Genomic DNA, 23,134 nt, shown 5'->3' with positions numbered 1-23,134 from the left:
ATTTATGAAATGATTTCAACAATTTGTTGCTAATACTCTCAAAAGAAATCATTCAATTAACAAAGAAATAATAATCGTCCCATATAATAATCAGTTGCCCAGTGTATTAATTAATTTTCTACTGTATTAATTAACTTATGCTAATTAACTTGCTACTATATTAACTTCCATTCTAATAAACTCACTGGTGTATTCTGTATTATATGAATTAATCATCTACTATTTTGATTCAGATAATCAATTGATTAATAATACATATTGGCTAGTGTATTAATTAGCTAACATATTAAACAAGACTGGTTAACTTCTGTCTATTAATTGGCTGGTGTATTTATTAAACAACTAATTAAACAAAATATTAATCAATGAATCTATTAATCACCTACTGGATTAATTAACCAGCTGGCACATTAAAATAAAATAAATAATAAAATAAACATATTAAAATATAACTACTTTATTAATTGCTAATATATTTATCACCGGGATAGCAAGCTATTTATTAGCTAACCTACTGACTATATTTGTTTCCCATCTAATATTTCAATTAAGCCAGTAATACATTATCAACCTCTCCATGAATTGACTAATCTATAACACAGTTAAGTCAAATAGTAATTACTAAGGCCTTGTCTACACTACAGGACTATTTCGAATCTACTTAAGTCGAATTTGTGGATTCGACCTTATGAAGTCGAATTTGTGTATCCATACTAAATACACAAATTCGAACTTCTGAGTCCACATTCACGGGGCCGGCGTCGACTTTCGAAGCGGTGCACTGTGGGAAGCTATCCCACAGTTCCCGCAGTCCCCGCTGCCCATTGGAATGCTGGGTAGAGCTCGCAATGCCTGCTGGGTGAAAAAATGTGTCGAGGGTGGTTTTGGGTTACTGTCGTCATTGGGGTGAGGGTGAGGGGTGTGGGGGAAGGGTGAGTATCTGCCCCTGGATGAGGGCTCTTTTTGGGGCTCAGGGCACCGGGGAGGATCGTGGCTACGGTCGAAGTGCATGTGAAGGGAAGCCTGCCTTTACATTCGGGGATGGCAGGCACCAGGACCCTGGACAAGCATACACATCAACGAAAGACCCGGGGCAGCATACACCACACAGACTGACCCTGGTGCCTAGTGACTGCAGTCTGTGTGTGCCCTGCAGTTGACCCTGCACCCAAGTCTGTACCATGGTACTGTGGGCTATGCACTGCAATTACAATTTCCCCCCCCCACACACACACACACACACCCACAGAAAGTCTTCTGACACGAGAAACGTGACTGAAACAGTGAGTAACACCAAACCGCTTTTAATAATGTAGTACACAGTGGGGGGTTTAAACTTGGAGTTGGGACTGGTTGATGCTGTAAGGAAAGAACTTGTACAAATTTACAGCGCGAGAGTTGTCTCGAACATTATCAGTCTGCTGCGGTGCAGGGACAGTTCTCACGGCCCCTACCGCCCCTCCTTCTTGTAACTTTGGGTGATGGGGGGACAGGACTTCTTGGCGTTGGAGGGCGGTTGCAGATGCACTGCAGGGGGGCTCTCTCCTCCTGCCTGCGGTCTTGCAGAACATCTACAAGGCGCCGGAGCGTGTCCGTTTGCTCCCTCATTAGACCAAGCAGCGTTTGAGTGGCCTGCTGGTCTTCCTGCCGCCACCTATCCTCCCGTTCGATGTGTGTGCGATGCTGCTGACACAGGCTCTCCCTCCACTGTCTCTGCTCTGCCGCCTCCGCTCTGGAGCAGGCCATCAGTTCCTGGAACATGTCGTCCCTAGTCTTTTTCTTTCGGCGTCTAATCTGAGCCAGCCTCTGTGAGGTGGATGACGGGGCAGTCCGGGAAGGAGCCGAAGCTGTGTGATGCGAAAAAGTAGGTGATTTCCTTGAACACATACATGTTTGCCAACAGTAAACACAGTCTAGTCAGTTTCAGTTAACAAGACCAAAGAGGGCACCAAGTATCAGGAGATCTCAGAACTAGTCCGAGATTTCGGAATACGCTCTCATTGGCGGCGCCATTGCACTGGATAGCGCACAAGCGAGGACAGACAGCTGCATCCCTCTTGCACAAAGTCCTGGTAAGCCTTACAGTACAGAGTGCTTATCAGTTAGTGGTTAGCTGTGCTCTCCTGCTAAAGGCAATGTGCAAAGCAGAAAGGATGAGCCTTTTGCAGCCCCTCCCGCCAGTGCACGGGAACGATCAATGGATGCTTGTTCTCTGTGGCCTCTCGCACGTGGCTGTTAGGCGAGGGTCATTGTTATGCAACCTAATTGTAAACCATTAACAATAGTAACACTACACTAATTGCCCTACTTAGATGCAGTATTTGCAGAACGAGATCACCCTGAGGCGGGTCACTCGTGCCCAGAAAGACAGGATGTTACGGGACGCACTGCACAGACCAGGACCATATGCAGCAATGCTAGTCCAGGCAATGGTTCCACTCTATATTCGGATGTCCTGGCGTGGAAGAGTCTGCTTCCACGGAGTGCCCAACAAGGCACCTCTTCCGACGAACCTCATGCGGAGGCTTTGCGAGGAACTGAATGACACCTTCGTGGAAATGTCGCTAGAGGATTATTTTTCTATCCCCATTTGTGTGGACCTTCTCTTCATATAGTTTAATATTTAGAATTTTGTAAATACTGTTTCTATTTTTTCTATAACAATGTTATAAAAAATAAATGTTTATACGTGTGTAGCACTTACCGCCTGATCCTTCCCCTGATTCTGAGTCCGGGTTAACGGGCGGGGACGGTTGGTAGGGGATCTCTGTGAGGGTGATGAAGAGATCCTGGCTGTCAGGGCAAGTGGGAGTGGGTTTGCTGTCGCCTGCGCCGTCCTCAAAAGACCCTTCCTCATCTTCCCCATCGGCGAACATCGAGGAGGAACTGTCCCAGTACACTATTCCGTCCTCGGAGTCCACCGTCACTGGTGGGGCACTGGTGGCAGACCCACCTAGAATGGCATGCAGTGCCTCGTAGAAGCGGCATGTCTGGGGCTGTGCTCCGGAGCGTCCGTTTGCCGCTCTGACTTTTTGATACCCTTGTCTTAGGTCCTTGACTTTCACGCGGCACTGCATTGCATCCCGGCTGTATCCTTTCTCTTTCATGGCTTTCGAGACCTTCTCGAAGGTCTTCGCGTTCCGCTTGCTGGAGCGCAGCTCCGAGAGCACAGACTCCTCGCCCCACACAGCGATCAGATCCATGACTTCCCTGTCAGTCCATGCTGGGGACCTCTTTCTATTCTGGGATTGCCCGGACTCCTCTGCTGGAGAGCTCTGCATCGTTGCAGGTGCTGCGGAGCTCGCCCCGATGTGCAACCAGAACGTCAGATTCAAACCGCCCAGACAGGAAAATGAATTCAAATTTTCGCGGGTCATTTCCTGTGTGGCTGGGCAGAGAATCCAAGCTCGGACTGCTGTCCAGAGCGTCAACAGAGTGGTGCAGTGTGGGATAGCTCCCGGAGCTACTAAGTTCGATTAGCATCCACACCAAGCCTAATTCGAGCTAGCCATGTCGAATTTAGCGTTACTCCACCTGCCGGGGTGGAGTACCAAATTCGAACTAAAGAGCCCTCTAGTTCGAATTAAATGGCTTCCTGGTGTGGACGGTTGAGCGGTTAGTTCGAATTAACACTGATAAATTCGAATTAAAGTCCTAGTGTAGACCAGGCCTAACTGATCTATTAATTGACTAGACTAGTAATTAACCTGCAGCTGAGTTAACAGATTCCTAGACCTAAATGCAAGTTTTTCTGGCTTTCTGGCGCGCTGGTTCCCCTGTGATTGCTGAGCTCAGCCTGACAGCGCTTTGCGGGGATCTCCCAGGGACCAGGCCGTGGCGGGTAGAAAAGCCCAAATGCGGCTTTCCGCCGGCGCCGATGAGGCGGGACAGGCTGGTGGGCGGTTTGCCGTTCCATTGCTTTGGCTTCAGTGCCCCCAGGGGCAGTTTTCGGTGGGATCTCAGCGGCTCCCCCGTTGGCAGGGCAGGCGGGAGAGAGAGCGGCTTGTACGCCGGCCCTCGCCTCTGGCGATTTTTCCCCACAGGGCAACAGACAAATGGTTTGGAGGGTCCCAGGCCTCCCACCCCCCCCAGCACTGGCTGTCTAACCCCCCCCCACCCATAGCCGCTGGGCACCTCCCACTACCCCAGAAGGGGCTGTTAGCTCCTGTTTATACCGGCACAGAGCTGCAAAGGGCTTTCAGCACCGAACTCCCCCTGAGTTCGATCTACACAGCCAGGCCAGAGGGACCTGAACCAGGGTCTTTCAGCCACTAGGCTACCCCTGAGCCTCTGCACCACCCTCTAGGCGCCACCATAAAATCAGGGGATCCAGGCCGTCGTGCCAGGTGCTGCCCAGACACGGCGAGAGCCAGGCCCTGCCCCAGCTGGGATCGGGGCCCTGTCAAAAATACGATCGCCAGCCCCTCAGCATCAGGGCCGGCTTTAGGGCGATTCGCCCAATTCCCCTGAATCGGGCCCTGCCCCAAGAGGGCCCCGCGCCCAAGCCCCGGTTCGGCGTACGGGCAGGAGCTGGAGCTCCGCACCGGGGCAGCCCGGCTTCCCCAGGGGGCAATTTAAAGGGCCTGGGGCTCCCAGCAGGGCTTGCCACCAGAGCCCCACTGCCGGAGCCCTGGGGTAGGGCTGCGGCGCTCTGGGGGCTATTTAAAAAGGCCAAAGCTCCCGTTGCTTCTACCACCCCGGCCCTTTAAACAGCCACTGGAGCCCCGTCGCTTTCCCAGGGCTCCCTCGGCTAGTTAAAGGGCCGGGGCGGTAGAAGCAGGGGGGCCCCAGGCCCTTTAAATAACCCCCAGAGCCCATGGGACCAGCCGTGTGATCTGTGACACGGGGGAGGGACGTTCAGACTGTTGGTCTAGTCAGAAAAGCAGATTCGCTGCTGGGGGAGAAAATGGCTCCAACGCTCTGTCTGTGGTGCAGGCGGAAAGACCGAGGATTTGCCAGTTGTGCCAGACGTGGTTCTGGACTCAGCTAAAAGCCAGGCAGGAAGTGGCCCTAAGCCCATGTCTGTCGGGGGTAATGACTTGCCCATGGAGGGAGCTCTCCCGATCTCCAAACGCTTGTCTGGGAACAAGGGTGGAGGGAGGAAATGCCAAGCTCTGGGGGTGTTGAGAACGGCCGTTTATCTGCTGGGGGAGCGTTTGGCCTGGGGAGCAGACAGAAGGTGCCCCTCAGCGTGCGCGGACGGAGGGTGCGTCCATTGCCTCACAAGTTCTTCTGGACTCAGGTGAAACCCAGAAAGAGGCTCAGGAAGATGTTTCTGTAGAGCAACCCCCGGCTGAAAAGGGAAAGGACAAAATTTCCGGGGGAAATGGGATTGTTGCCTACGGTGCTACTGAAGGACTAAAACCTCGTGCTGATGTGAGCAGAGTCAGGATGGGCTCTACCCTGACGTCTGGTGGTGAACCCTGGAAAAGGACGTCAGGGGCTGATCTCGTTTGCATGGGCCCACCCACCCCACCTAGCATGATGGGACTAGCATGACCCACCCTGCCCAAACGGTCACTTTGGCTGCTGTGGGATCCCCAGTCTCTTTGTTATCAGGGCAGGAGTAATACAGGGTTGTTATCCTGGTGATGTGAATCAAGGGCAGTAGAACTGTGCTTGGCATTTTATGACGGAGGGACTCACCCTCAACTTAGCAGCACTCGCTAGACAAGGGACATGGGTGCTAAACATCCCTTCTCTCTCCACTGTATAATAATGGAGCTAATTTTAAGTCTATTAGGAGTCTTGTTATATGTTACAGAGCTAAGCTCATTGATAGCTAGATCTCAATGTTTTGGGTAGGTGGTTCTCATAGACTTTAAGGTCAGAAGGGACCAAGAAGTAGTTCAGGGCGATTTAGAAAAGCTGGACGAGCACAAGTCCATGGGGCCGGATGCGCTGCACCCGAGGGTGCTAAAGGAGTTGGCCGATGAGATTGCAGAGCCATTGGCCATTATCTTTGAAAAATCATGGCGATCGGGGGAGGTCCCGGATGACTGGAAAAAAGCTAATGTAGTGCCCATCTTTAAAAAATGGAAGAAGGAAGATCCAGGGAACTACAGGCCAGTCAGTCTCAGCTCAGTCCCTGGAAAAATCATGGAACAGGTCCTCAAGGAATCAATCCTGAACCACTTAAAGGAGGGGAAAGTGATCAGGAACAGTCAGCATGGATTCACCAAGGGCAAGTCATGCCTGACTAACCTAATTGCCTTCTATGATGAGATAACCGGCTCTGTGGATGAGGGGAAAGCAGTGGATGTGCTATTTCTGGACTTTAGCAAAGCTTTTGATACAGTCTCCCACAGTATTCTTGCCAGCAAGTTAAAGAAGTATGGGCTGGATGAATGGACGGTAAGGTGGATAGAAAACTGGCTAGATGGTCGGGCTCAACGGGTAGTGATCAATGGTTCCATGTCTAGTTGGCAGCCGGTATCAAGTGGAGTGCCCCAAGGGTCGGTGCTGGGGCCGGTTTTATTCAAGATCTTCATTAACGATCTGGAGGATGGTGTGGACTGCACCCCCAGCAAGTTTGCAGATGACACTAAACTGGGAGGAGTGGTTGATACGCTGGAGGGTAGGGATAGGATACAGAGGGACCTAGACAAATTAGAGGATTGGGCCAAAAGAAATATGATGAGGTTCAACAAGGACAAGTGCAAAGTCCTGCACTTAGGACGGAAGAATCCCATGCACTGCTACAGACTAGGGACCGAATGGCTGGGCAGCAGTTCTGCAGAAAAGGACCTAGGGGTTACAGTGGATGAGAAGCTGAATTTGAGTCAACAGTGTGCCCTTGTTACCAAGAAGGCTAATGGCATTTTGGGTTGTATAAGTAGGGGCATTTCCAGCAGATCGAGGGACGTGATCATTCCCCTCTATTCAGCACTGGTGAGGCCTCATCTGGAGTACTGTGTCCAGTTTTGGGCCCCACACTACAAGAAGGATGTGGATACATTGGAGAGAGTCCAGCGGAGGGCAACAAAAATGATTAGGGGGCTGGAGCACATGACTTATGAGGCGAGGCTGAGGGAACTGGGATTGTTTAGTCTGCAGAAGAGAAGAATGAGGGGGGATTTGATAGCTGCCTTCAACTACCTGAAAGGGGGTTCCAAAGAGGATGGATCTAGACTGTTCTCAGTGGTAGAAGATGACAGAACAAGGAGTAATGGCCTCAAGTTGCAGAGGGGGAGGTTTAGGTTGGACATTAGGAAAAACTTTTTCACTAGTAGGGTGGTGAAGCACTGGAATGGGTGACCTAGGGAGGTGGTGGAATCTCCTTCCTTAGAGGTTTTTAAGGTCAGGCTTGACAAAGCCCTGGCTGGGATGATTTAGTTGGGGTTGGTCCTGCTTTGAGCAGGGGGTTGGACTAGATACCTCCTGAGGTCCCTTCCAACCCTGAGATTCTATGATTATGATCATCTAGTCTGACCTCCTGCACAACGCAGGCCACAGAATCTCACCCAACCACTTCTATAACAAACCCCTAACCTATGTCTGAGTTATTGAAGTCCCCAAATTGTGGTTTGAAGACCTCAAGCTGCAGAGAATCCTCCAGCAAGTGACCCGGGCCCCATGCTGCAGAGGAAGGGGAAAAACCTCCAAGGCCTCTGCCAATCTGCCCTGGAGGAAAATTCCTTCCCGACCCCAAATATGGTGATCAGCTAAACCCTGAGCATGTGGGCAAGACTCACCTGCCAGCACCCAGGAAAGAATTCTCTGTAGTAACTCAGATCCCACCCCACCTAACATCCCATCACAGACCACTGGGCATACTTACCTGCTGATAATCAAAGATCAATTGCCAAATTAATTGCCAAAATTAGGCTATCCCATCATACCATCCCCTCCATAAATTTATCAAGCTTAGTCTTAAAGCCAGATATGTCTTTTGCCCCCACTGCTCCCCTTGGAAGGCTGTTCCAGAACTTCACTCCTCTAATGGTTAGAAACCTTCGTCTAATTTCAAGTCTAAACTTCCTAGTGTCCAGTTTATATCCATTTGTTCTTGTGTCCACATTGGTCCTAAGCTTAAATAATTCCTCTCCCTCCCTAATATTAATCCCTCTGATACATTTATAAAGAGCAATCATATCCCCCCTCTGCCTTCTTTTGGTTAGGCTAAACAAGCCAAGCTCTTTCAGTCTCCCTTCATAAGACAGGTTTTCCATTCCTCCGATCATCCTAGTAGCCCTTCTCTGAACCTGTTCCAGTTTGAATTCATCCTTTCTGAGTTTGAGTTCTGAGTTTGCCAGTAGTGCACCCCCCCACACCCCCGCTAACACCTGAAATCATAGAAGAGCTGGCGGGGGGGGGGGGGCTGGCAGAGAGGCAGGTGTGGCTGGTGGAAAGGAGTGGATAGAAGGATGGCTGGGGGGAGACCCAGCTGGTGGTGAAGACTGGAGCAGAACCCCCTGGCCATGCCTGCAATCATTGACCAGAGAGCAACGGAGCATGTAAGATGCCCCCCCCCCCAGACCTCCCCCCACTTCCACCCAGGCTGGGAGATAAACTCTGCAGAGGAACTTCTGAACTCTGGGGCTGCACTGACCAAGGTCAGAAGCTGTGGGAGGGGTGACGGTTGGGTTGCTGGATTTAAGACCCTGAGGGGGAAGGACACTGCCACACTCACCTGGGGGTGGGTCTTTGCTCATGGTTTGTGTTATGAATCCTGGTTGTGGTGTTTGCCGCATTGTTTCCCTCCTTTCTTAAAAGGCTTTTGCTACACTCAGACTCTGTGCTTGCGAGAGGGGAAGTGTTGCCTCCTAGAGATGCCGGGGGGGGGGGGGTTGGTATATAAGTGTCCCGGGTCACTGGGTGGGGGCTCGAGCCGGGTTTGCATCGTGTTATTGAACCGGAACCCGCCACCCACAAAAATCAGTTTTAAATTTCAACCCTCTGATCACAAACCTGGCTCCCCTTGAAAGTGCTGATGGACTCAGTCCACACAGACTCTGTGTGTGTGTGGGGGGGGGGGAGCGGCAGGATCGCTCCATTGGGAGGGGACCTGCAGCTCCGTATGAACCCACACGTGACACACGCAGCAGATTGATAGAATTACAGACACCCCCACCCTCCAGAAGAGTAACTCTAATAAATGAGGTACCCCAGAGTAACTGGCAAATCTGGTAACGGAGGGGCTGTGGATCAGGATTCAGGGACACCAGCAGAGCTCTGTGTGGTGTGGGAGTGGAGGGGGGGGGCTGCAGGTCGGGGCTGAGGGGCACCAGCCGAGCTGTGGGGAGCTCAGGGCTGGGCTGGCAGGGGGCTGCGGGTCGGGAGTGAGGGGCACCGGCAGAGCTGTGGGGAGCTCAGGGCTGGGCTAGCAGGGGGCTGCGGGTCGGGAGTGAGGGGGACCGGCAGAGCTGTGGGGAGCCCAGGGCTGGGCTAGCAGGGGGCTGCGGGTTGGGAGTGAGGGGCACCGGCAGAGCTGTGGGGAGAATGAGATGTGCAGAAAGAGGGGGGCTGGTTAGTAAAATGCCCCTCCCGCAAGCCCTTGGCTCCTGGCCCAAAGTAGCTTCCTCTTTCACCAGCTTATCAGAGCCGGCCACCAGCAGTGACTTGGAAACACCCCCCAACCACCCACTCCTCTCTTAGAGCCAGGAGAGAACCCAGGAGTCCTGCCCCTGAGACCCACCCACTCTACCCACTAGTCCCCACTCCCCTGCTCTGCTCAGTCATTTCCCCACCCTCCTTCCCACCAGCATCTCCCCAGGCACCGATCTGGGACCCACTGAGAGCAGCAAATCACAGAGCTCGTGAGTCCAGGCGCTAGCTGCCCCCCAGAGCCGCGGAGCGGGAGGATGTGGGTGCCAGGACCCAGCCAGATGCCCCCTTCCACCAAGCTCTGCATTGAAATCATCCTCGCACTGCTTTGCCAGGGTAAGAGAACAAGAGCAGAGACAACTGGGCTGGCAGGACTCCCCCAGAGCCGGGGAGAGAACCCAGGAGTCCTGGCTCCCAGCCCCCCTCCTCTAACCCACTAGACCCCACTCCCCTCCCAGAGCAGGAGATAGAACCCAGGAGTCCTGGGTTCCAGATGCCTCCTGCTGTAAGAGTTGATACTGGTAAAAAAAATATGGTTTGGGGAAATAAAGAGGTTTTAGTAGAGTGGGTGGGAGGGGTGGAGCCCAGAACTGGGCTCGCAGGGGGCTGCGGGTCAGGAGTGAGGGGCACCAGCAGAGCTGGGGAGCCCAGGACTGGACTAGCAGGGCTGCGGGTCAGGAGTGAGGGGCACTGGCAGAGCGGGGGAAATGGGGAGGCCAGGGCTGGGCTAGTGGGGGCTGCAGGTCAGGAGTGAGGGGCACCGGCAGAGCTGGGGGGTGGGGAGCCCAGGGCTGGGCTGGCAGGGGCTGCGGGTCGGGAGTGAGGGGCACCGGCAGAGCTGTTGGGAGAATGTGATTTCAAAGCCGTATTTCCCCAGGAATTGAAATGGGGGGGAGTTGAAGTCACAGGGGGTGAGGGCTGAGGGGTGAGCCTGTGAGGGTGCAGGGGGGGTTGTATGGCATCTTAGTAACAACGGAGAAACATGTCCCGGCCATTTTATTAGCTCTAACTCAGGCTGTAAAACCATCACCTGCATCAGCGCTGGCTCCTCAAGCCTTCCGTGAAGCACAACAGCTCCAGCCTTCTTGGCTTCTGGCTGTAATTTTGGATGTGTCGAATGCCGCCAGGTCCCCTTGGGTGCCTGCTCCTGTGCCCGGTTCTGCCAGGCCTTCACGGCAGGGTCCTCCCTCCCCGCTCCCGGCCGGGCAGAAGGCGACTCCTCCCAGCACACAGCGGTCTGGTCGGTGAGGAACGAGACGCTCGACCGGAGGTGCTGTGACTGGGAGCAGCAGGAGATGAATTCCTACTTCTGCCAGCCCAGGAAACGGCCCAGAGATCAGGTCACGCTACTAGCGATGATGATTAGGAAGAAGAAGCTGAAGCCAAATCTTCATTCCTTCGTCGTGTGATATTCCACTCTGGGGTCAAATCCTCTCTTCTGTCCTGATCACATGGCAGCCCCGTGGCTGGTAGTGCCTCACGCCACTTCTCTGTTGGCGTTTTATGAGAAGGCATCTGGAAAAGCTACAGAGAGGTTGATAGAATCCAGAAGTCGCTGTTGTAGATTTGTAGGAGACAGGTTCGGTTGTACTTTTTCAGCTGCCTTTACAGACACTTCTTGTCCTCTTCTCTTAAGGGGTCAATATTAGTGCGTTCATTAGTCAACTTCTGGACTGAAGTCTTTGCTTCTTCCAGTACCTTTTCAATGACTATTTCTCGGATTGATCCAAGGGTAGCTTGCATTGCTGGACAAAAATCTACGACTGTGGTAGCAGATGCTTGGATGGCGTTGGCTCATAACCCAAGTGGTTTCATCAGTAGACTTATGAGAGAGAGAACAGCGATTGTCTTCTCTGAATGTTGTAGCAAAGTTATCCACCAGCCTCACTCCTTAGATCAACCCCTGCTCGGTAGAGACTCTCCAAAGCCAGTACAGGGGAGTTGCATCCTACGCGGGGGTTAGGTTCTGAAGTCAGCGCGTGAGGCCAAAATCGCATATAGTCAAACGCTCATTGAGTGGAATAGCGGGCGGAAACGCCCACACTACAGGTACCGTATTTACATTTATTTTTCTTTTCTTTTTTTGCCGAGTGCATATAGTTAAAATTGCGTAAGTTAAATGCGCCTATGATGCGACTCCACTGTAATAATGGTGGCAGTAATTTTAAGACAACAGCCAAGGATGGCTCGTTGAAAGCCAGCAGGTTTTCCCAGGTTGCACTAATTTGAACTTCATTTTCCATTTTCATCAAGACATTCAGGCTTTTTGGACTCCTGCTGAGAAAAAGAAGACATTGAATGTATGGCTTTTTTAACGTCTTTTCAGGATTCTGCAGCTTTTCAGGATTCTGCAGATTCCAGCATTGTAGGGCTGGAAGGGACCTCGCGAGGTCTAGCCCAGTCCCCTGCACTCATGGCAGGACTAAGTATTGTCTAGACCTTCCCTGACAGGTGTTTGTCCACCCTGCTCTTAAAAATCCCCCATGATGGAGATTCCACCACCTCCCTGGGCAATTTATTCCCGTGCGTAACCCCCCTGACAGGAAGTTTTTCCTAATGTCCAACCTGCAATTTAAGCCCGTTTCTTGTCGTAGGCTCAGAGGTTAATGAGAACAATTTACCTCCCTCCTCCTTGCAACAACCTTTTATGTCCTTGAGAACTGTTCTCATGTCCCCCCTCAGGCTTCTCTTCTCCAGACTAAAGGAACCCAGTTTTTTTCAATCTTTCCTCAGGATGTATGACCTTTTTCTGGACCTTTAATCATTTTTGTTGCTTTTCTCTGGACTTTCTGCAATTGCTCCACATCCTTCCTGAACTGCGGGGCCCAGAACTGGACACAACCCTCCAGCTGAGGTCTAATCAGCGCGGAGCAGAGCGGAAGAATTACTGCTTCTGTCTTGCTTACAACACTCCTGCTGATACAGCACAGAATGATGTTCGCTTTTTTTGCAGCAGTGTTAAGTTGTTGACTCATATTCAGCTTGTGGTCCACTATGACCCCCAGATCTCTTTTGGCAGCGCTCCTTCCTAGGCAGCCATTTCCCATTCTGTACGTGTGCAACTGATGGTTCCTTCCTAAGTGGAGCACTTTGCATTTGTCCTCATTTAATTTCATCCTATTTACTTCAGACCATTTCTCCAGTTTGTCCAGTTCATTGTGAATTTTAATCCTGTCCTCCAAAGCACTTGCAACCCCTCCCAGCTTGGTATCGTCCGCTAACTTCATAAGTGTCCTCTCTACGCCATGATCTAAATATTAATGAAAATATTGAACAGAACCAACACCCAGAATTGATCCCTGCAGGACCCCACTCGTTATGATCTTCCCGCATGACTGTGAGCCGTTGATAACGACTCTCTGGGAACGGTTTTCCAACCAGTTATGCACCCACTTAGGTTGTAATTTTCTAGTTTGTTTATGAGAAGATCATGTCAGACAGTATCAAAAGCTTTACTAAAGTCAAGATATACCACATCTACCGCTTCCCCCCCTAACCACAAGGCGTGTTACCCTGACAAAGAAAGCTACCAGGTTGGTTTGAAATGACTTGTTCTTGACACATCCATCATGGCTCTTACTTATCACCCTATTGTCTTCTACGTGTTTGCAAACCGATTGCTTAATTATTGCTCCATTATGTTTCCGGGTACAGAAGAGATTAGGGTTACACATTTTTCTGAGAAAAGCTTGTCCTCCACCAGATCTTCCAGAGAAGTTTGCAGCTCCATCAAATGCACAAGCAGCCATAGGCAGCAGGTTTGTATAATTTTTGGTGGGGCCCAAAATGGTGGTGCCCCCCCCCGCTCCCGCCCTGTAAGCCGATATAAAATGAAGTTACAACGCGGCAGTGCCACGAGATGACAAGGGTCAATTAAAAGTGGACAGTCAGAAGCAGCACTTGCCTACTTCAATATACAGTATTATATTTTGTTGCACCTGTTGTGATGAAGTGGGAATGTTCTTAATGTTTTCTCTGAATACTCTGTGGGTGCCTCAGTTTCCCCTGCAAGATGCCAACTGAAGGTGTTGGGGACAAAGAGATCAGGTGGCCTCCTTGTCCGGAAGAGACACAGAGGCCAGAGGAGGGAGTGTCAGTTTGGAGCTGGCTGGGGAAATGGGGAGAGACCCAGAACTTGGTTCTGGGCTCCCCACCCCCCAAGATGGACCTGACAGAGGGGTTCTGTTTTCTGTACCAACAAGCTCTGTTTAAACTGTGTTCCCGTCATCTAATAAACCTTCTGTTTTACTGTCTGGCTGAGAGTCACATCTGACTGCGGAGTTGGGGTGCAGGGACCTCTGGTTGCCCCAGGACCTGCCTGGGCAGACTCACTGCGGAAAGTGCACAGTGTGGAAGGGGTCGCTGAATGCTCCGAGGTCAGACCCAGGAAGGTGTAAGCTTCTTGCCCTGGAGACAGTCTGCTCCGAGAGGAGGCTCCCCCAGAGTCCTGACTGGCTTTGCATGGAGTTGTTCCAAAGCATCCCAGCATCCCCTTCCACACCGTGCGCTTCCCGGAAGTCCGCACAGGCACTGACACTCCCTCCTCTGGCCTTTGTCTCTTTTCCAGGCATTAGGAGGCCACCCGATCTCTCTGTTCTCCAACACCTTCAGTTGGCACCTTGCAGGAGAGTGGCCCAGGCCATCGGTTACCAGGAGACGGGGTTTCAGCCATTCTCTGTGCAGACGGCATCACACTGTCCCTCTAGGGCTCTACAACAATCACACCCCCTTATCCCACCATCTAGATCCTTGAGAAATGCAGAGAGGAAACTGAGGCACCCACACAGTCTTCAGAGAAAACATTAAGCACATTCCCACTTTGTAACACCTGTATACGACCAGTTACATACTTTAAAGGGGTGTAAAATAGTCAAGTATCGTGCTAAACAAAATGATACTCCAAACTGACCACCAAATTTAAGTTGCATGTTTTTCCCCTCAGGTGAGGGTTCTGGGGTGGGGCTGGGGATGAGGGGTTCACAGTGCAGGAGGGTGCTCAGGGTTGGGGTGCTGGGGGCACAGGGCTGGGGATAAGGAACTTGGGGTGCAGACAGGCTGCCCCAGGGCTAGGGCCAGAGAGGACTCCCCATCACCACCACTGGCAGCAGCAAGCTCCAGGGGAGGGACCCCTCCTCTCCCCCCCTACCCCCCACGGCACACACTCTGCTCCACAGTCACTGCACATGCTCCTAGGGCCCCTCTCAGGTCCAGAAAGCCCACTCCCCTCCCCTATGATGGGTACTGGGGGGTGGGGGTTGCCATCACAGGTGGCCTTCCATGCTGCCCCTCACCATAACTTCACTGTGGATGGAGGATGGGGCTGCCCCTTGCCCAGCATGGGGCAGAAGTGGGGTCTGCAGGGTGGTGGCTCTGGGGTGGGGGAGCAGGGACAGGTGTCATAAAATTCACCCAAGCCCCAGCTGCTCAGGTCTAGGAAGCCTCCCTCTCCCATCCCTCCTGTGGCGGGTGGGTTGGTGGGTGCTGGGGGAGAGGGCATTGCCTTCACATGTGGCTTCCTGCCTCCCCTGTGCAGCCTGCTGCCCCTCACCGTAGCTTCACTGGGGGACGGTGGGAGGGGATGGCATGGGGCTGCCCCTTCCCCAGCGCTGGGCAGGAGTGGGGGCAGGGGGGGAATCATAGGGTCAAACACTCACGGAAGCCCCAGCAGCTGCTAAGGTGAGTGATGTCCCTCTCCTGGCCGGAAGTCCCCTCGCGTCTCCTCCAGGTAGGGGCAGGGGCGGGGAGGGCTGCCGAACACGGCACGGCCCCCTCCACTCCCCCCGCCTCCTGAGGTGCTACAGCAGCAGCCAGCATTGCTCTTATGCTGGAGCCCAGGCCCGCACAACTCGTAAAGCGGCGAGAGCCACGTTCCGCCAAATAAAACAGCCGAGGGCCGAAACCTCCCAGACCCGCGGAAACACCCGCCCCAGGGCCGCCCAGCCCTGTGGAAACAAACCCTCCTTCCCCAGCGCCGCCCCACCAAAACAGCTGTGGGCCAAAAAGGAAGGTTGGGGGTGGGGAGGTGATACTTTATTTTAAATCAACCAGGGGCTCCCAGCTACAGAGGTGGCTGGGAGCCCTCAGGGGCAAATTAAAGGCCCCGGGGCTCCGGCGGCTGGGGGAACCCAGCAGGGCCGGCTCTAGGCTTTTTGCTGCCCCAAGCAAAAAAAAAATTGTCTGCCCCCCCGTTCCAGCCCTGGGCTCCCCCTGTACCCCCCTGCTGCCCCAATCCTGGGCTCTCCCCCCACTGACCCACACCCCCTGCCGCCCCAGCGCTGGGCTTCCCCCTTTCCTCCCCATCAGTGCCCTCCCCCCACCCTGCTGCTGCCCCAGCCCGGGGCTCCCCCCCACCAATGCCTCCCCCACACACAAACACCTCCTGCCTCCCCAGCCCTGGGTCACTGGTAACTCGCTCCCAGGGCGGGTCATTCAGCAGGAATTTTGGATGTGCACAAAACACAGACAGGATTGGTTCCCATATGGTTACAGAGCTGCCGTAAAGTGGAACAATTTTCAGCTTGTGTGATTGGAGGAGATCTGGATGCATATTATAAGACTGTCCTACATAAATGAGGAAAAGTTGAGGTGCCTTTATTATTCTTTTGTTCCACTCTTTCTTTCTATGGGGAATTTGCCAATGCAGTATCACTGTCTTCCTTAAACAAACAAAAAGGCAATGGCTGCTGAAAATAGCAATTCCAGTGCTAATAAGCATTTCTTGCTCAATTTTATCCTACTTTTTCTACAGCAAGTTACAGTGGATCAGTATATTTGATTTGGGAGAAATGAAGTAACAGCTGCCCAAACTGAGCTTGAGCACTCCTGAATTTTGAGGTGTTCAAATCTGGAAGGCAGGTGCGGGGGAGGGGGGGCTGTGGGCTCTACGGGGGAGCATGGCAGCAACTGTCTGGAGCTGCATGGAGCCAGACACGCTGGTCTGAGTGGCACAGTAAGCGGGTTGGGGGTTGGAGAAGGGGTAGGGGATTCCAGGGGGCAGTCAAGGGACAGGGAGCAGGGGTGGTTGGATGGGGCAGAGGTTCAGGGGGGCAGTCAGGAGACAGGCAGCAGTAGGATAGGCATGGGAGTCCCAGGGGTTTATCAGGGGACAGGTAGGGGTGGGGTCCTGGGGGAAAGCTGGGGGTCTCAGGAGGGGGCAGTTGGGGACACGGAGAAGGGAGGCTTAGATAGGGGCTGGGGTCCCAAGGGGCAGTTGGAGCAGGGGTCTTGGGAGGGAACAATCAGGGGACAAGGAGCAGCAGCATTTAGATAGGGGGTGGGGTCCTGGGGGGCAGCTAGGGGCAGGAGTCCCAGGAGAGGGGTATCAGGGGATAAGGACCAGCGGTGTTAGATAGGGGGTGGGAGTCCTGGGGGGCAGTTAGGGGCAGGAGTCCCAGGAGAGGGGTATCTCCCGGCCCGAACCTGCTTCCTCTGTCACCAGCTAATAAAGGCAAATATTGATCAGCTGAGAAATCGAGTCTCTTTCTCACAGCTGGCCCCTGTCAGTGACTTGGAAACACGCCCCCCCCACCCCTGGCTCTAACCACTAGCCCCCCCACTCCCCTCTTAGAGCCCATCCGCCGCTCTAACCACTAGACCCCACTCCCCTCAAGACTCCCATATTTAATCTCTGCTCCCTTGTTGGTGTCTTTTTATTCTCTCTCACCAGGGAAGGACTGAGGGGCACTGTCAGAGCTGGGGGGGCAGGGTGGATTGGGGGGCTGCAGGTGGGGACCGAGGGGCACCGTCAGAGCTGGTCTGTTTCCCCTGCAGGTGGGCTCTGCCAGGAGTCCGACTATCGGATCCAGGTCCCATCCAACGTCACGGCCCAGCAGGGTCTCTGCGTCCTGATCCCCTGTAATTTCACAGCCAATTTCGAGTCCTCCGGAGCCCCCTACAAATACTGGTTTCTCAGGGATGACAACAGGGACACCAGCCCGGCCGTGGCCACCACGGACCCTGACAGGGCCCTGCAGGCGCCTGGGGGCCGGATCCGCCTGGTGGGGGACGCCCTGAACGACTGCTCCCTGCACATCAGCGACGTGAGAGCCGGAGACAGGGACCGCTACTTCTTCCGCTTTGTGAAGGGAGACTTTAAATACAGCTACGTGAAGACCCAGCCGCTGGTGGATGTGACAGGTGAGGCTGGGGGCCCTGGAGAGCTCAACAGGATTAACTCTGCTTATACCCAGTGACGGGGAGTCCCGCGGGTTAGCCCCACTAATACCCAGGGGCAGGGAGTCCCGCGGGTTAGCCCCACTAATACCCAGGGGCAGGGAGTCCCACGGGTTAGTCTCACTAATACCCAGTGGCGGGGAGTCCCGCGGGTTAGCCTCACTAATACCCAGTGGCAGGGAGTCCCGCGGGTTAGCCCCACTAATACCCAGTGGCAGGGAGTCCTGTGGGTTAGCCCCACTAATACCCAGGGGCAGGGAGTTCCAGGGATTAACCCCAGTAGTTCCCCACGGAGTTGAAGTTTAATGGTGTCGCCTGCTTAGAGCTGACGGAGCAGCCAGTGCTGGGGGTCCCCAAGGTGCTGCTGTCCGGACAGCTGGTGAATGTGACCTGCCAGGCTCCGGGGACCTGCTCAGGGACCCCTCCCCAAATCACCTGGACAGGGGGGTTCGACTACACAGCCAGGAACGTCTCGGTCACCCTGGCGAACGGCAGCGTCTCCTACAGCTCTGAGCTCAGCTTCACGCCGGCCCCGGGGGATGACGGCAAAGAACTCATCTGCACCGTCACGTACCCCGCCGTGGTCGGGGTCTTCACCCGCACAGCCGTCCGGCTCCACGTCCGCGGTGAGTGACCCCATCCAGCGCCGGCGGGGGAGTGGGGTCTAGTGGTTAGAGGGGGGGGCTGGCAGCCCGGACTCCTGGGTTCTATCCCTGGCTCTGGGAGGGGTGTGGGGTCTAGTGGCAGGGCTGGGCCGAGAGCCAGGACTCCTGGGTTCGATAGGAGAGCACTGGGGTCCCAGGAGGCAAGTCCCCCCACACATCCCATGTCCCGTTGCAGACCCCCCGAAGCTGCTGCCACGGGGGAACTGCACGGTGTGGGGCCGGGGGCCCAGGGGAGCCGCCACGTGTCACTGCGCGGCCGAGGGGAACCCCCCGCCCCGCCTTGAGTGGCGTTTGCCCAACCGCACCCTCTACGGGGACTTCGAGGGCCCCGAGCTGCGAGCGACCTTGTGGGCGCGGGGCCCGGCCGTGAGCGGGGAGCTGCGGGGCCCGGCCTGGGCCCTGGCCAACGTGTCCTGCGCTGCCACCAATGCCCACGGGCAGAGCCAGGCCGCGCTGCCCGTGGTGCCCGCAGGTACCGGGGACCGGCGGGGGCTGGGCAGGGGATCCAGTTTTCCCATTAGCTAACAGCAGTGGCCTGTTCGTCTTCAGGCAGAGATGTATATGTGAGGAAATACGGCGCTATGTGCCAGCCCCTTCGACAGGTGGCAACTCACGTATAAGTCACACAGTCCCCACCTGCCCCCTTTCACCTCTGTGCCTCCCTGGAGAGGTGGGGAAGGGGGCTCAGTCCCCATGGCTAGGCCAGCCCTCGGCCCCTCCCCCGCTCGGGGACCCTCCCCCTACGCTGGACCCGCCAGTTCATTACAAGCCCTGTAGGGCCCATCACCGCCCAGCCGATCCCACCGCTCACACCAGCTGTTGGTTTGCAGCCGGCTTCCCCCTGACACTCGTGGTGGCCTCGGCGGTTGGTGGGAGCCTCGTGCTGGTTGGTGCCGGGGCTGCAGTGGCCTGGAGAGTCAGGAAGGGAAGGTAAGACTCAGGCGGGACGGGAGAAGGATCCAGTGGGAACCGTAGCCCGGAATGGAGGGAAAAATGGCTCCCCCAAGATCAACTATCGCTCATTGCAAGCGTGAAATTCCACTTGCTGCCCTCAATCCCGACCCACAGCCCCCTGCTGTGCCAGCCGTGGGTTCGCCCCCCCAGCTCTGCCGGTGCCCCTCACTCCTGACCCGCAGCCCCTGCTAGCCCAGCCCTGGGCTCCCCCAACATGCAGCTCTGGGATGGTGCGGGGGGGGGGGAATATCGGGATAGATGGACCCATGGGTCTGATCGGGGCAGGAGGGAGGAGGTGGGACACCAGGCTAGATGGGCCTAGGGGCTGGATTTTGATGATGGTTTCACCCCAGACAGGGCAGCAGGGATCCCGCCAGGGCCGGACGGTGCCAAGGAACCAGAGACGGGCAGGTCTGTCACGCCTACGAGCAGCCGGAGTCCATGGTGCCTTCCCACAGACAGGTGGGTTCCCGGCCCTCCAACGGCTTATCCCAGACCCTGCACCCTCCAGCCCCATCCCCCACCCTGCTGGGATCCCTCCCTGCACTCGACATGGGCCTTGGGAACCCCTCCACCGCTCCCAGAATCCCCCTCTGCTGGGATATCCCCCCTCCAGTGCTCACCACCATCCTTTCCCCTGGCCATGGCGGCCACTCTTCCCCGCTAACCCGGTCTCTCCCCGCACAGGATGCCACCAGGGAAGAGGGAGCCCTTGAGAAGAAAGGGGGAGGAGGAGGAGGAAGATGGTACCAGGGGAGAGGTGACGGGGAACAATTCACAGATGAAAATATCTACGCCAACGCCTAAGGCCAGGGAGGGGGACGGGGTCACTGCAGGGCTCGAGCTAGAGAGACTGGTGGCAGCGGTGGGATAGCCGACCTGCCTTGTGGCTAAGGTGCTAGCCTGGGTCACCGGACACCTGGGTCCTATTCCCAGCTCTGCTACGGAATGCCTGTGTGACTCTGGGCAAGTCCCTGCCCCCCCCCGCCCCGTGCCTCAGTTTCTCAGCTGTAACACGGGGAGTATATCACTGCATTTGGCTACTTACGCCGTGAGCTTGTTGGAGATGGTCTCTCGCTGTGTGGGCAGCACCTGGCACAACCAGGGCCTGTCTCTGGCTGTGTCTGGGCCGCGTCCTGCTCCCACCTCCCCACCCCCCATCTCAGCTGGGGGCCACTCTGCTAATACACCCGTGAGGCAGCTACTGCTCCAGACAGAGTTACGCCGAGCAGGTCGGCCTGTGTTAACCCTTTCACTGCTGCAGCTAAATAAAAGCCATTCCCAGCTCCTCCCTGGGCTGAAGAGTTTTATGTTGCCTCGGTTTCCGTCAGGGGTTCCCCTCGCTCATGGAGCCGCTCAGCTGTGGCTGGACACTCACGGCCCAGGCCCAGGGTACCAAAGCCCTGGGAAGAGGGTCACGATAAACAATGCCTGGTGCTGCGATGCAGCCACCTCTGGGGTGGGAGAGCTGAGGAACAGCCGCACAGCAATGCCATGGGGCTCGCCCGGTGCTGAGATGCAGCCACCTCTGAAGTGCCGTGGTTAGATGCGGGGCTGGGAGCCAGGACTCCTGGGTTCTGTCCCTGGCTCTGGGAGGGGAGTGGGATCTAGGGGGTTGAGGGGGGCTGGGATCCAGGACTCCTGGGTCCAATTCAGTAACTATAATGACAGGCTTGTGACTTTAATAACCACATTTAATGTCCAATACCAAAAAGCGAGACGCAAACGGAGCAATAAATAAGGTGGGGGCGGGGTGAGAGGCAGCAGTGCTGGGGGCAGCGGGGGAGCCGGGCTGGCCGCGGCTGGAGGGACGGCGCCCCCGAGCGCTGCTGTGGTCCGGCCGCATCCGGCCGGCTGGCTCAGGTGCGGCAGCAGAAGCCGCAGCCCTGTTTCCGGCAGCACTTGCAGCAGTAGGTGCAGATGGGGAAGTGGGCGTTGTGGCTTTTGGCTCTCCCGGAGCAGGGCCTGCGGGGAGAGAACGGGATCAGGACTCCTGGGTTCATTCTCCGGCGAGGGGATGGGGGGGGTCTAGGGGTTAGCGCAGGGGGGCTGGGAGCCAGGACTCCTGGGTTCTCTCTGCAGCTCTGGGAGGGGAGTGGGGGCTAGTGGGGGGGGGGGGCTGGGAGCCAGGACACCTCTGTTGCTAGCCCAAGGGAAGTGCATTGGCTCATTAATAGCCCAGAACCGTCCCCGAGGGCTGTAGGTTCAGGGACTGCGATCCCGGTACTGCAGCCTTCAGGGCCAGCCCTGCCTGCCAGGGGAGAGCCCCCACCCCGCTCCCTGCAGCACAGCGCCCCCTAGTGCCAGGCTGGGACATCGGGGCCAGCCCTGCCTGCCAGGGGAGAACCCCCACCCCGCTCCCTGCAGCACAGTGCCCCCTAGTGCCAGGCTGGGACATTGGGGCCAGCCCTGCCTGCCAGGGGAGAGCCCCCACTCATCCAGTTCTTACCTGCAGACCCTGAGTTTCTTCTTTGGGTTCCATCTGTTGCGTTAACAAACCAGCAGGATTTGCTGTCTGCAGAGACACAGAGAAGACAGACCTGATCTTTACGCTAGGTGCAGTGGGTTAGAGCAGAGGGGGCTGGGAGCCGGGACACCTGGGTTCTCTCTGCAGCTCTGGGAGGGGAGTGGGGGCTAGTGGTTAGAGGGGGAGGGGGCTGGGAATCAGGACACCTGGGTTCAATCCCAAATTCTTCCTCTCATTTGCTACACATATTTGTGCAACTCAAGACATGTACGTTGTATTGTCTATGCAATTTAATGCCACAGATTCCGAACAGAAACCTCTCGGAGAGGCTGGCAAAAAGTAGCAAGTAAGTTTTAGAAAAAAGTTTTCCTTCAATAGCCAGTGGGAAAAATATTCCTGGTCACATTTCGTGCCCCTTGTCCAGCTCACCGGCCTTTGTCCCACTACGAACATTGAGTTTATTCCCGAATAAAGACATTTGTATTGGGACAACAGGAGATTTTGCTTAAAAATCAATCTGGTCTATTTGTAGTGCCAAAGAAATGGCCGTTTCCCCCTTCCACAAATCTGTCTGTGATTCCAGACAGACCCTGCAGCTTTCCCAGAGCTTTTCATGGGCGCAGGTCCAGGGACTGGAATAACGTGGGGTGGGGGGTGCAGAGACTATATGTCGTGTCAGATTAATCCTAAAGAAAGTCAGTGCTGGGTAACGCCCCGAGCTGGGAGTCCAGACGCCTGGGTTCTGTTCCCGGCTCTGTAGCCAAGAGCCCATGGGACCTTGAGCCAGTTACCCTGTGGCTCTGTGCCTCAGTTTCCCCATGCCTGGAAAAAGGGGCTGATAATCCTACCTGGCACAACGGGGCCCCGATCTCAGCTGGGGCAGGGCCTGGCTCTCGCTGTGTCTGGGCAGCGCCTGGCACGACGGGGCCCTGATCCCAGCTGGGACGTCTCGGTACAACCATCATACAAAACAAAAAGGAGTCTGGGAAGCGTTTACCTGGCCCTGGAAGCAGCAGGAGTTTTGAGCAGTGATGACGAGGATGAGAATCACGCAGGCAACTTGAAGCTTCGTCATGATGTTTCTCTGCCTTGTAGTTTTCTGTCTCCTCTTCCCTGCTCCCCTGGTGTGTCTCCGAAGGGCTGCGCTGGTGGTTGAGTTCGGCCCCCGACCCAGAGCTGCGTTTATAGCCCAGCCATCCCCACCCCAGTCCCGAAACAGCCAATCCCCCGTGTGCCAAGCAAGGCCAGGTGAGGCAAGGGATACCGTAAACAGCTCGTCAATAAGGTTATCGCAGCTGGGCTAAAAATTCCAGCAAACCGTTGGTCGGCT

At 55.2% G+C, this 23,134-nt stretch overlaps 3 protein-coding genes across 3 annotated transcripts in view; 2 read left to right on the top strand and 1 right to left on the bottom strand.

The window, feature by feature from the left end:
- Positions 1-23,134, top strand: part of LOC120390560 — an 81,080-nt gene that overhangs the window by 13,108 nt on the left and 44,838 nt on the right. The window lies entirely within an intron of this gene.
- On the top strand, positions 9,760-20,626 carry LOC120390658 (sialic acid-binding Ig-like lectin 12). The gene is made up of 6 exons (XM_039513428.1): positions 9,760-9,882; positions 17,317-17,682; positions 18,042-18,344; positions 19,214-19,313; positions 19,691-19,799; positions 20,025-20,626. Exons 1-6 carry the CDS (start codon positions 9,804-9,806, stop codon positions 20,142-20,144), a joined length of 1,077 nt encoding a protein of 358 aa, XP_039369362.1. The 5' UTR covers positions 9,760-9,803; the 3' UTR covers positions 20,145-20,626.
- On the bottom strand, positions 21,058-22,980 carry LOC120390659 (hepcidin-like). Its single transcript, XM_039513430.1, is given in 4 exon segments — positions 21,058-21,289; positions 21,291-21,302; positions 21,787-21,852; positions 22,802-22,980. Coding segments are annotated over 4 exon segments (249 nt in total). The 5' UTR covers positions 22,880-22,980; the 3' UTR covers positions 21,058-21,196.

Source organism: Mauremys reevesii, linkage group 24, assembly GCF_016161935.1.
Source record: "Mauremys reevesii isolate NIE-2019 linkage group 24, ASM1616193v1, whole genome shotgun sequence".
NCBI lineage: Eukaryota > Metazoa > Chordata > Testudines > Geoemydidae > Mauremys > Mauremys reevesii.
This window is presented reverse-complemented; position numbering and strand designations above follow the sequence as displayed.

Coding starts and splice junctions, on each gene's coding strand:
- LOC120390658 (XM_039513428.1), top strand. CDS start 9,804: ATGTGGGTGCCAGGACCCAGCCAGATGCCCCCTTCCACCAAGCTCTGC. Junction 18,345..19,213: donor CGTCCGGCTCCACGTCCGCG/GTGAGTGACCCC, acceptor GTTGGTTTGCAG/CCGGCTTCCCCCTGACACTC. Junction 19,800..20,024: donor TGGTGCCTTCCCACAGACAG/GTGGGTTCCCGG, acceptor CTCCCCGCACAG/GATGCCACCAGGGAAGAGGG.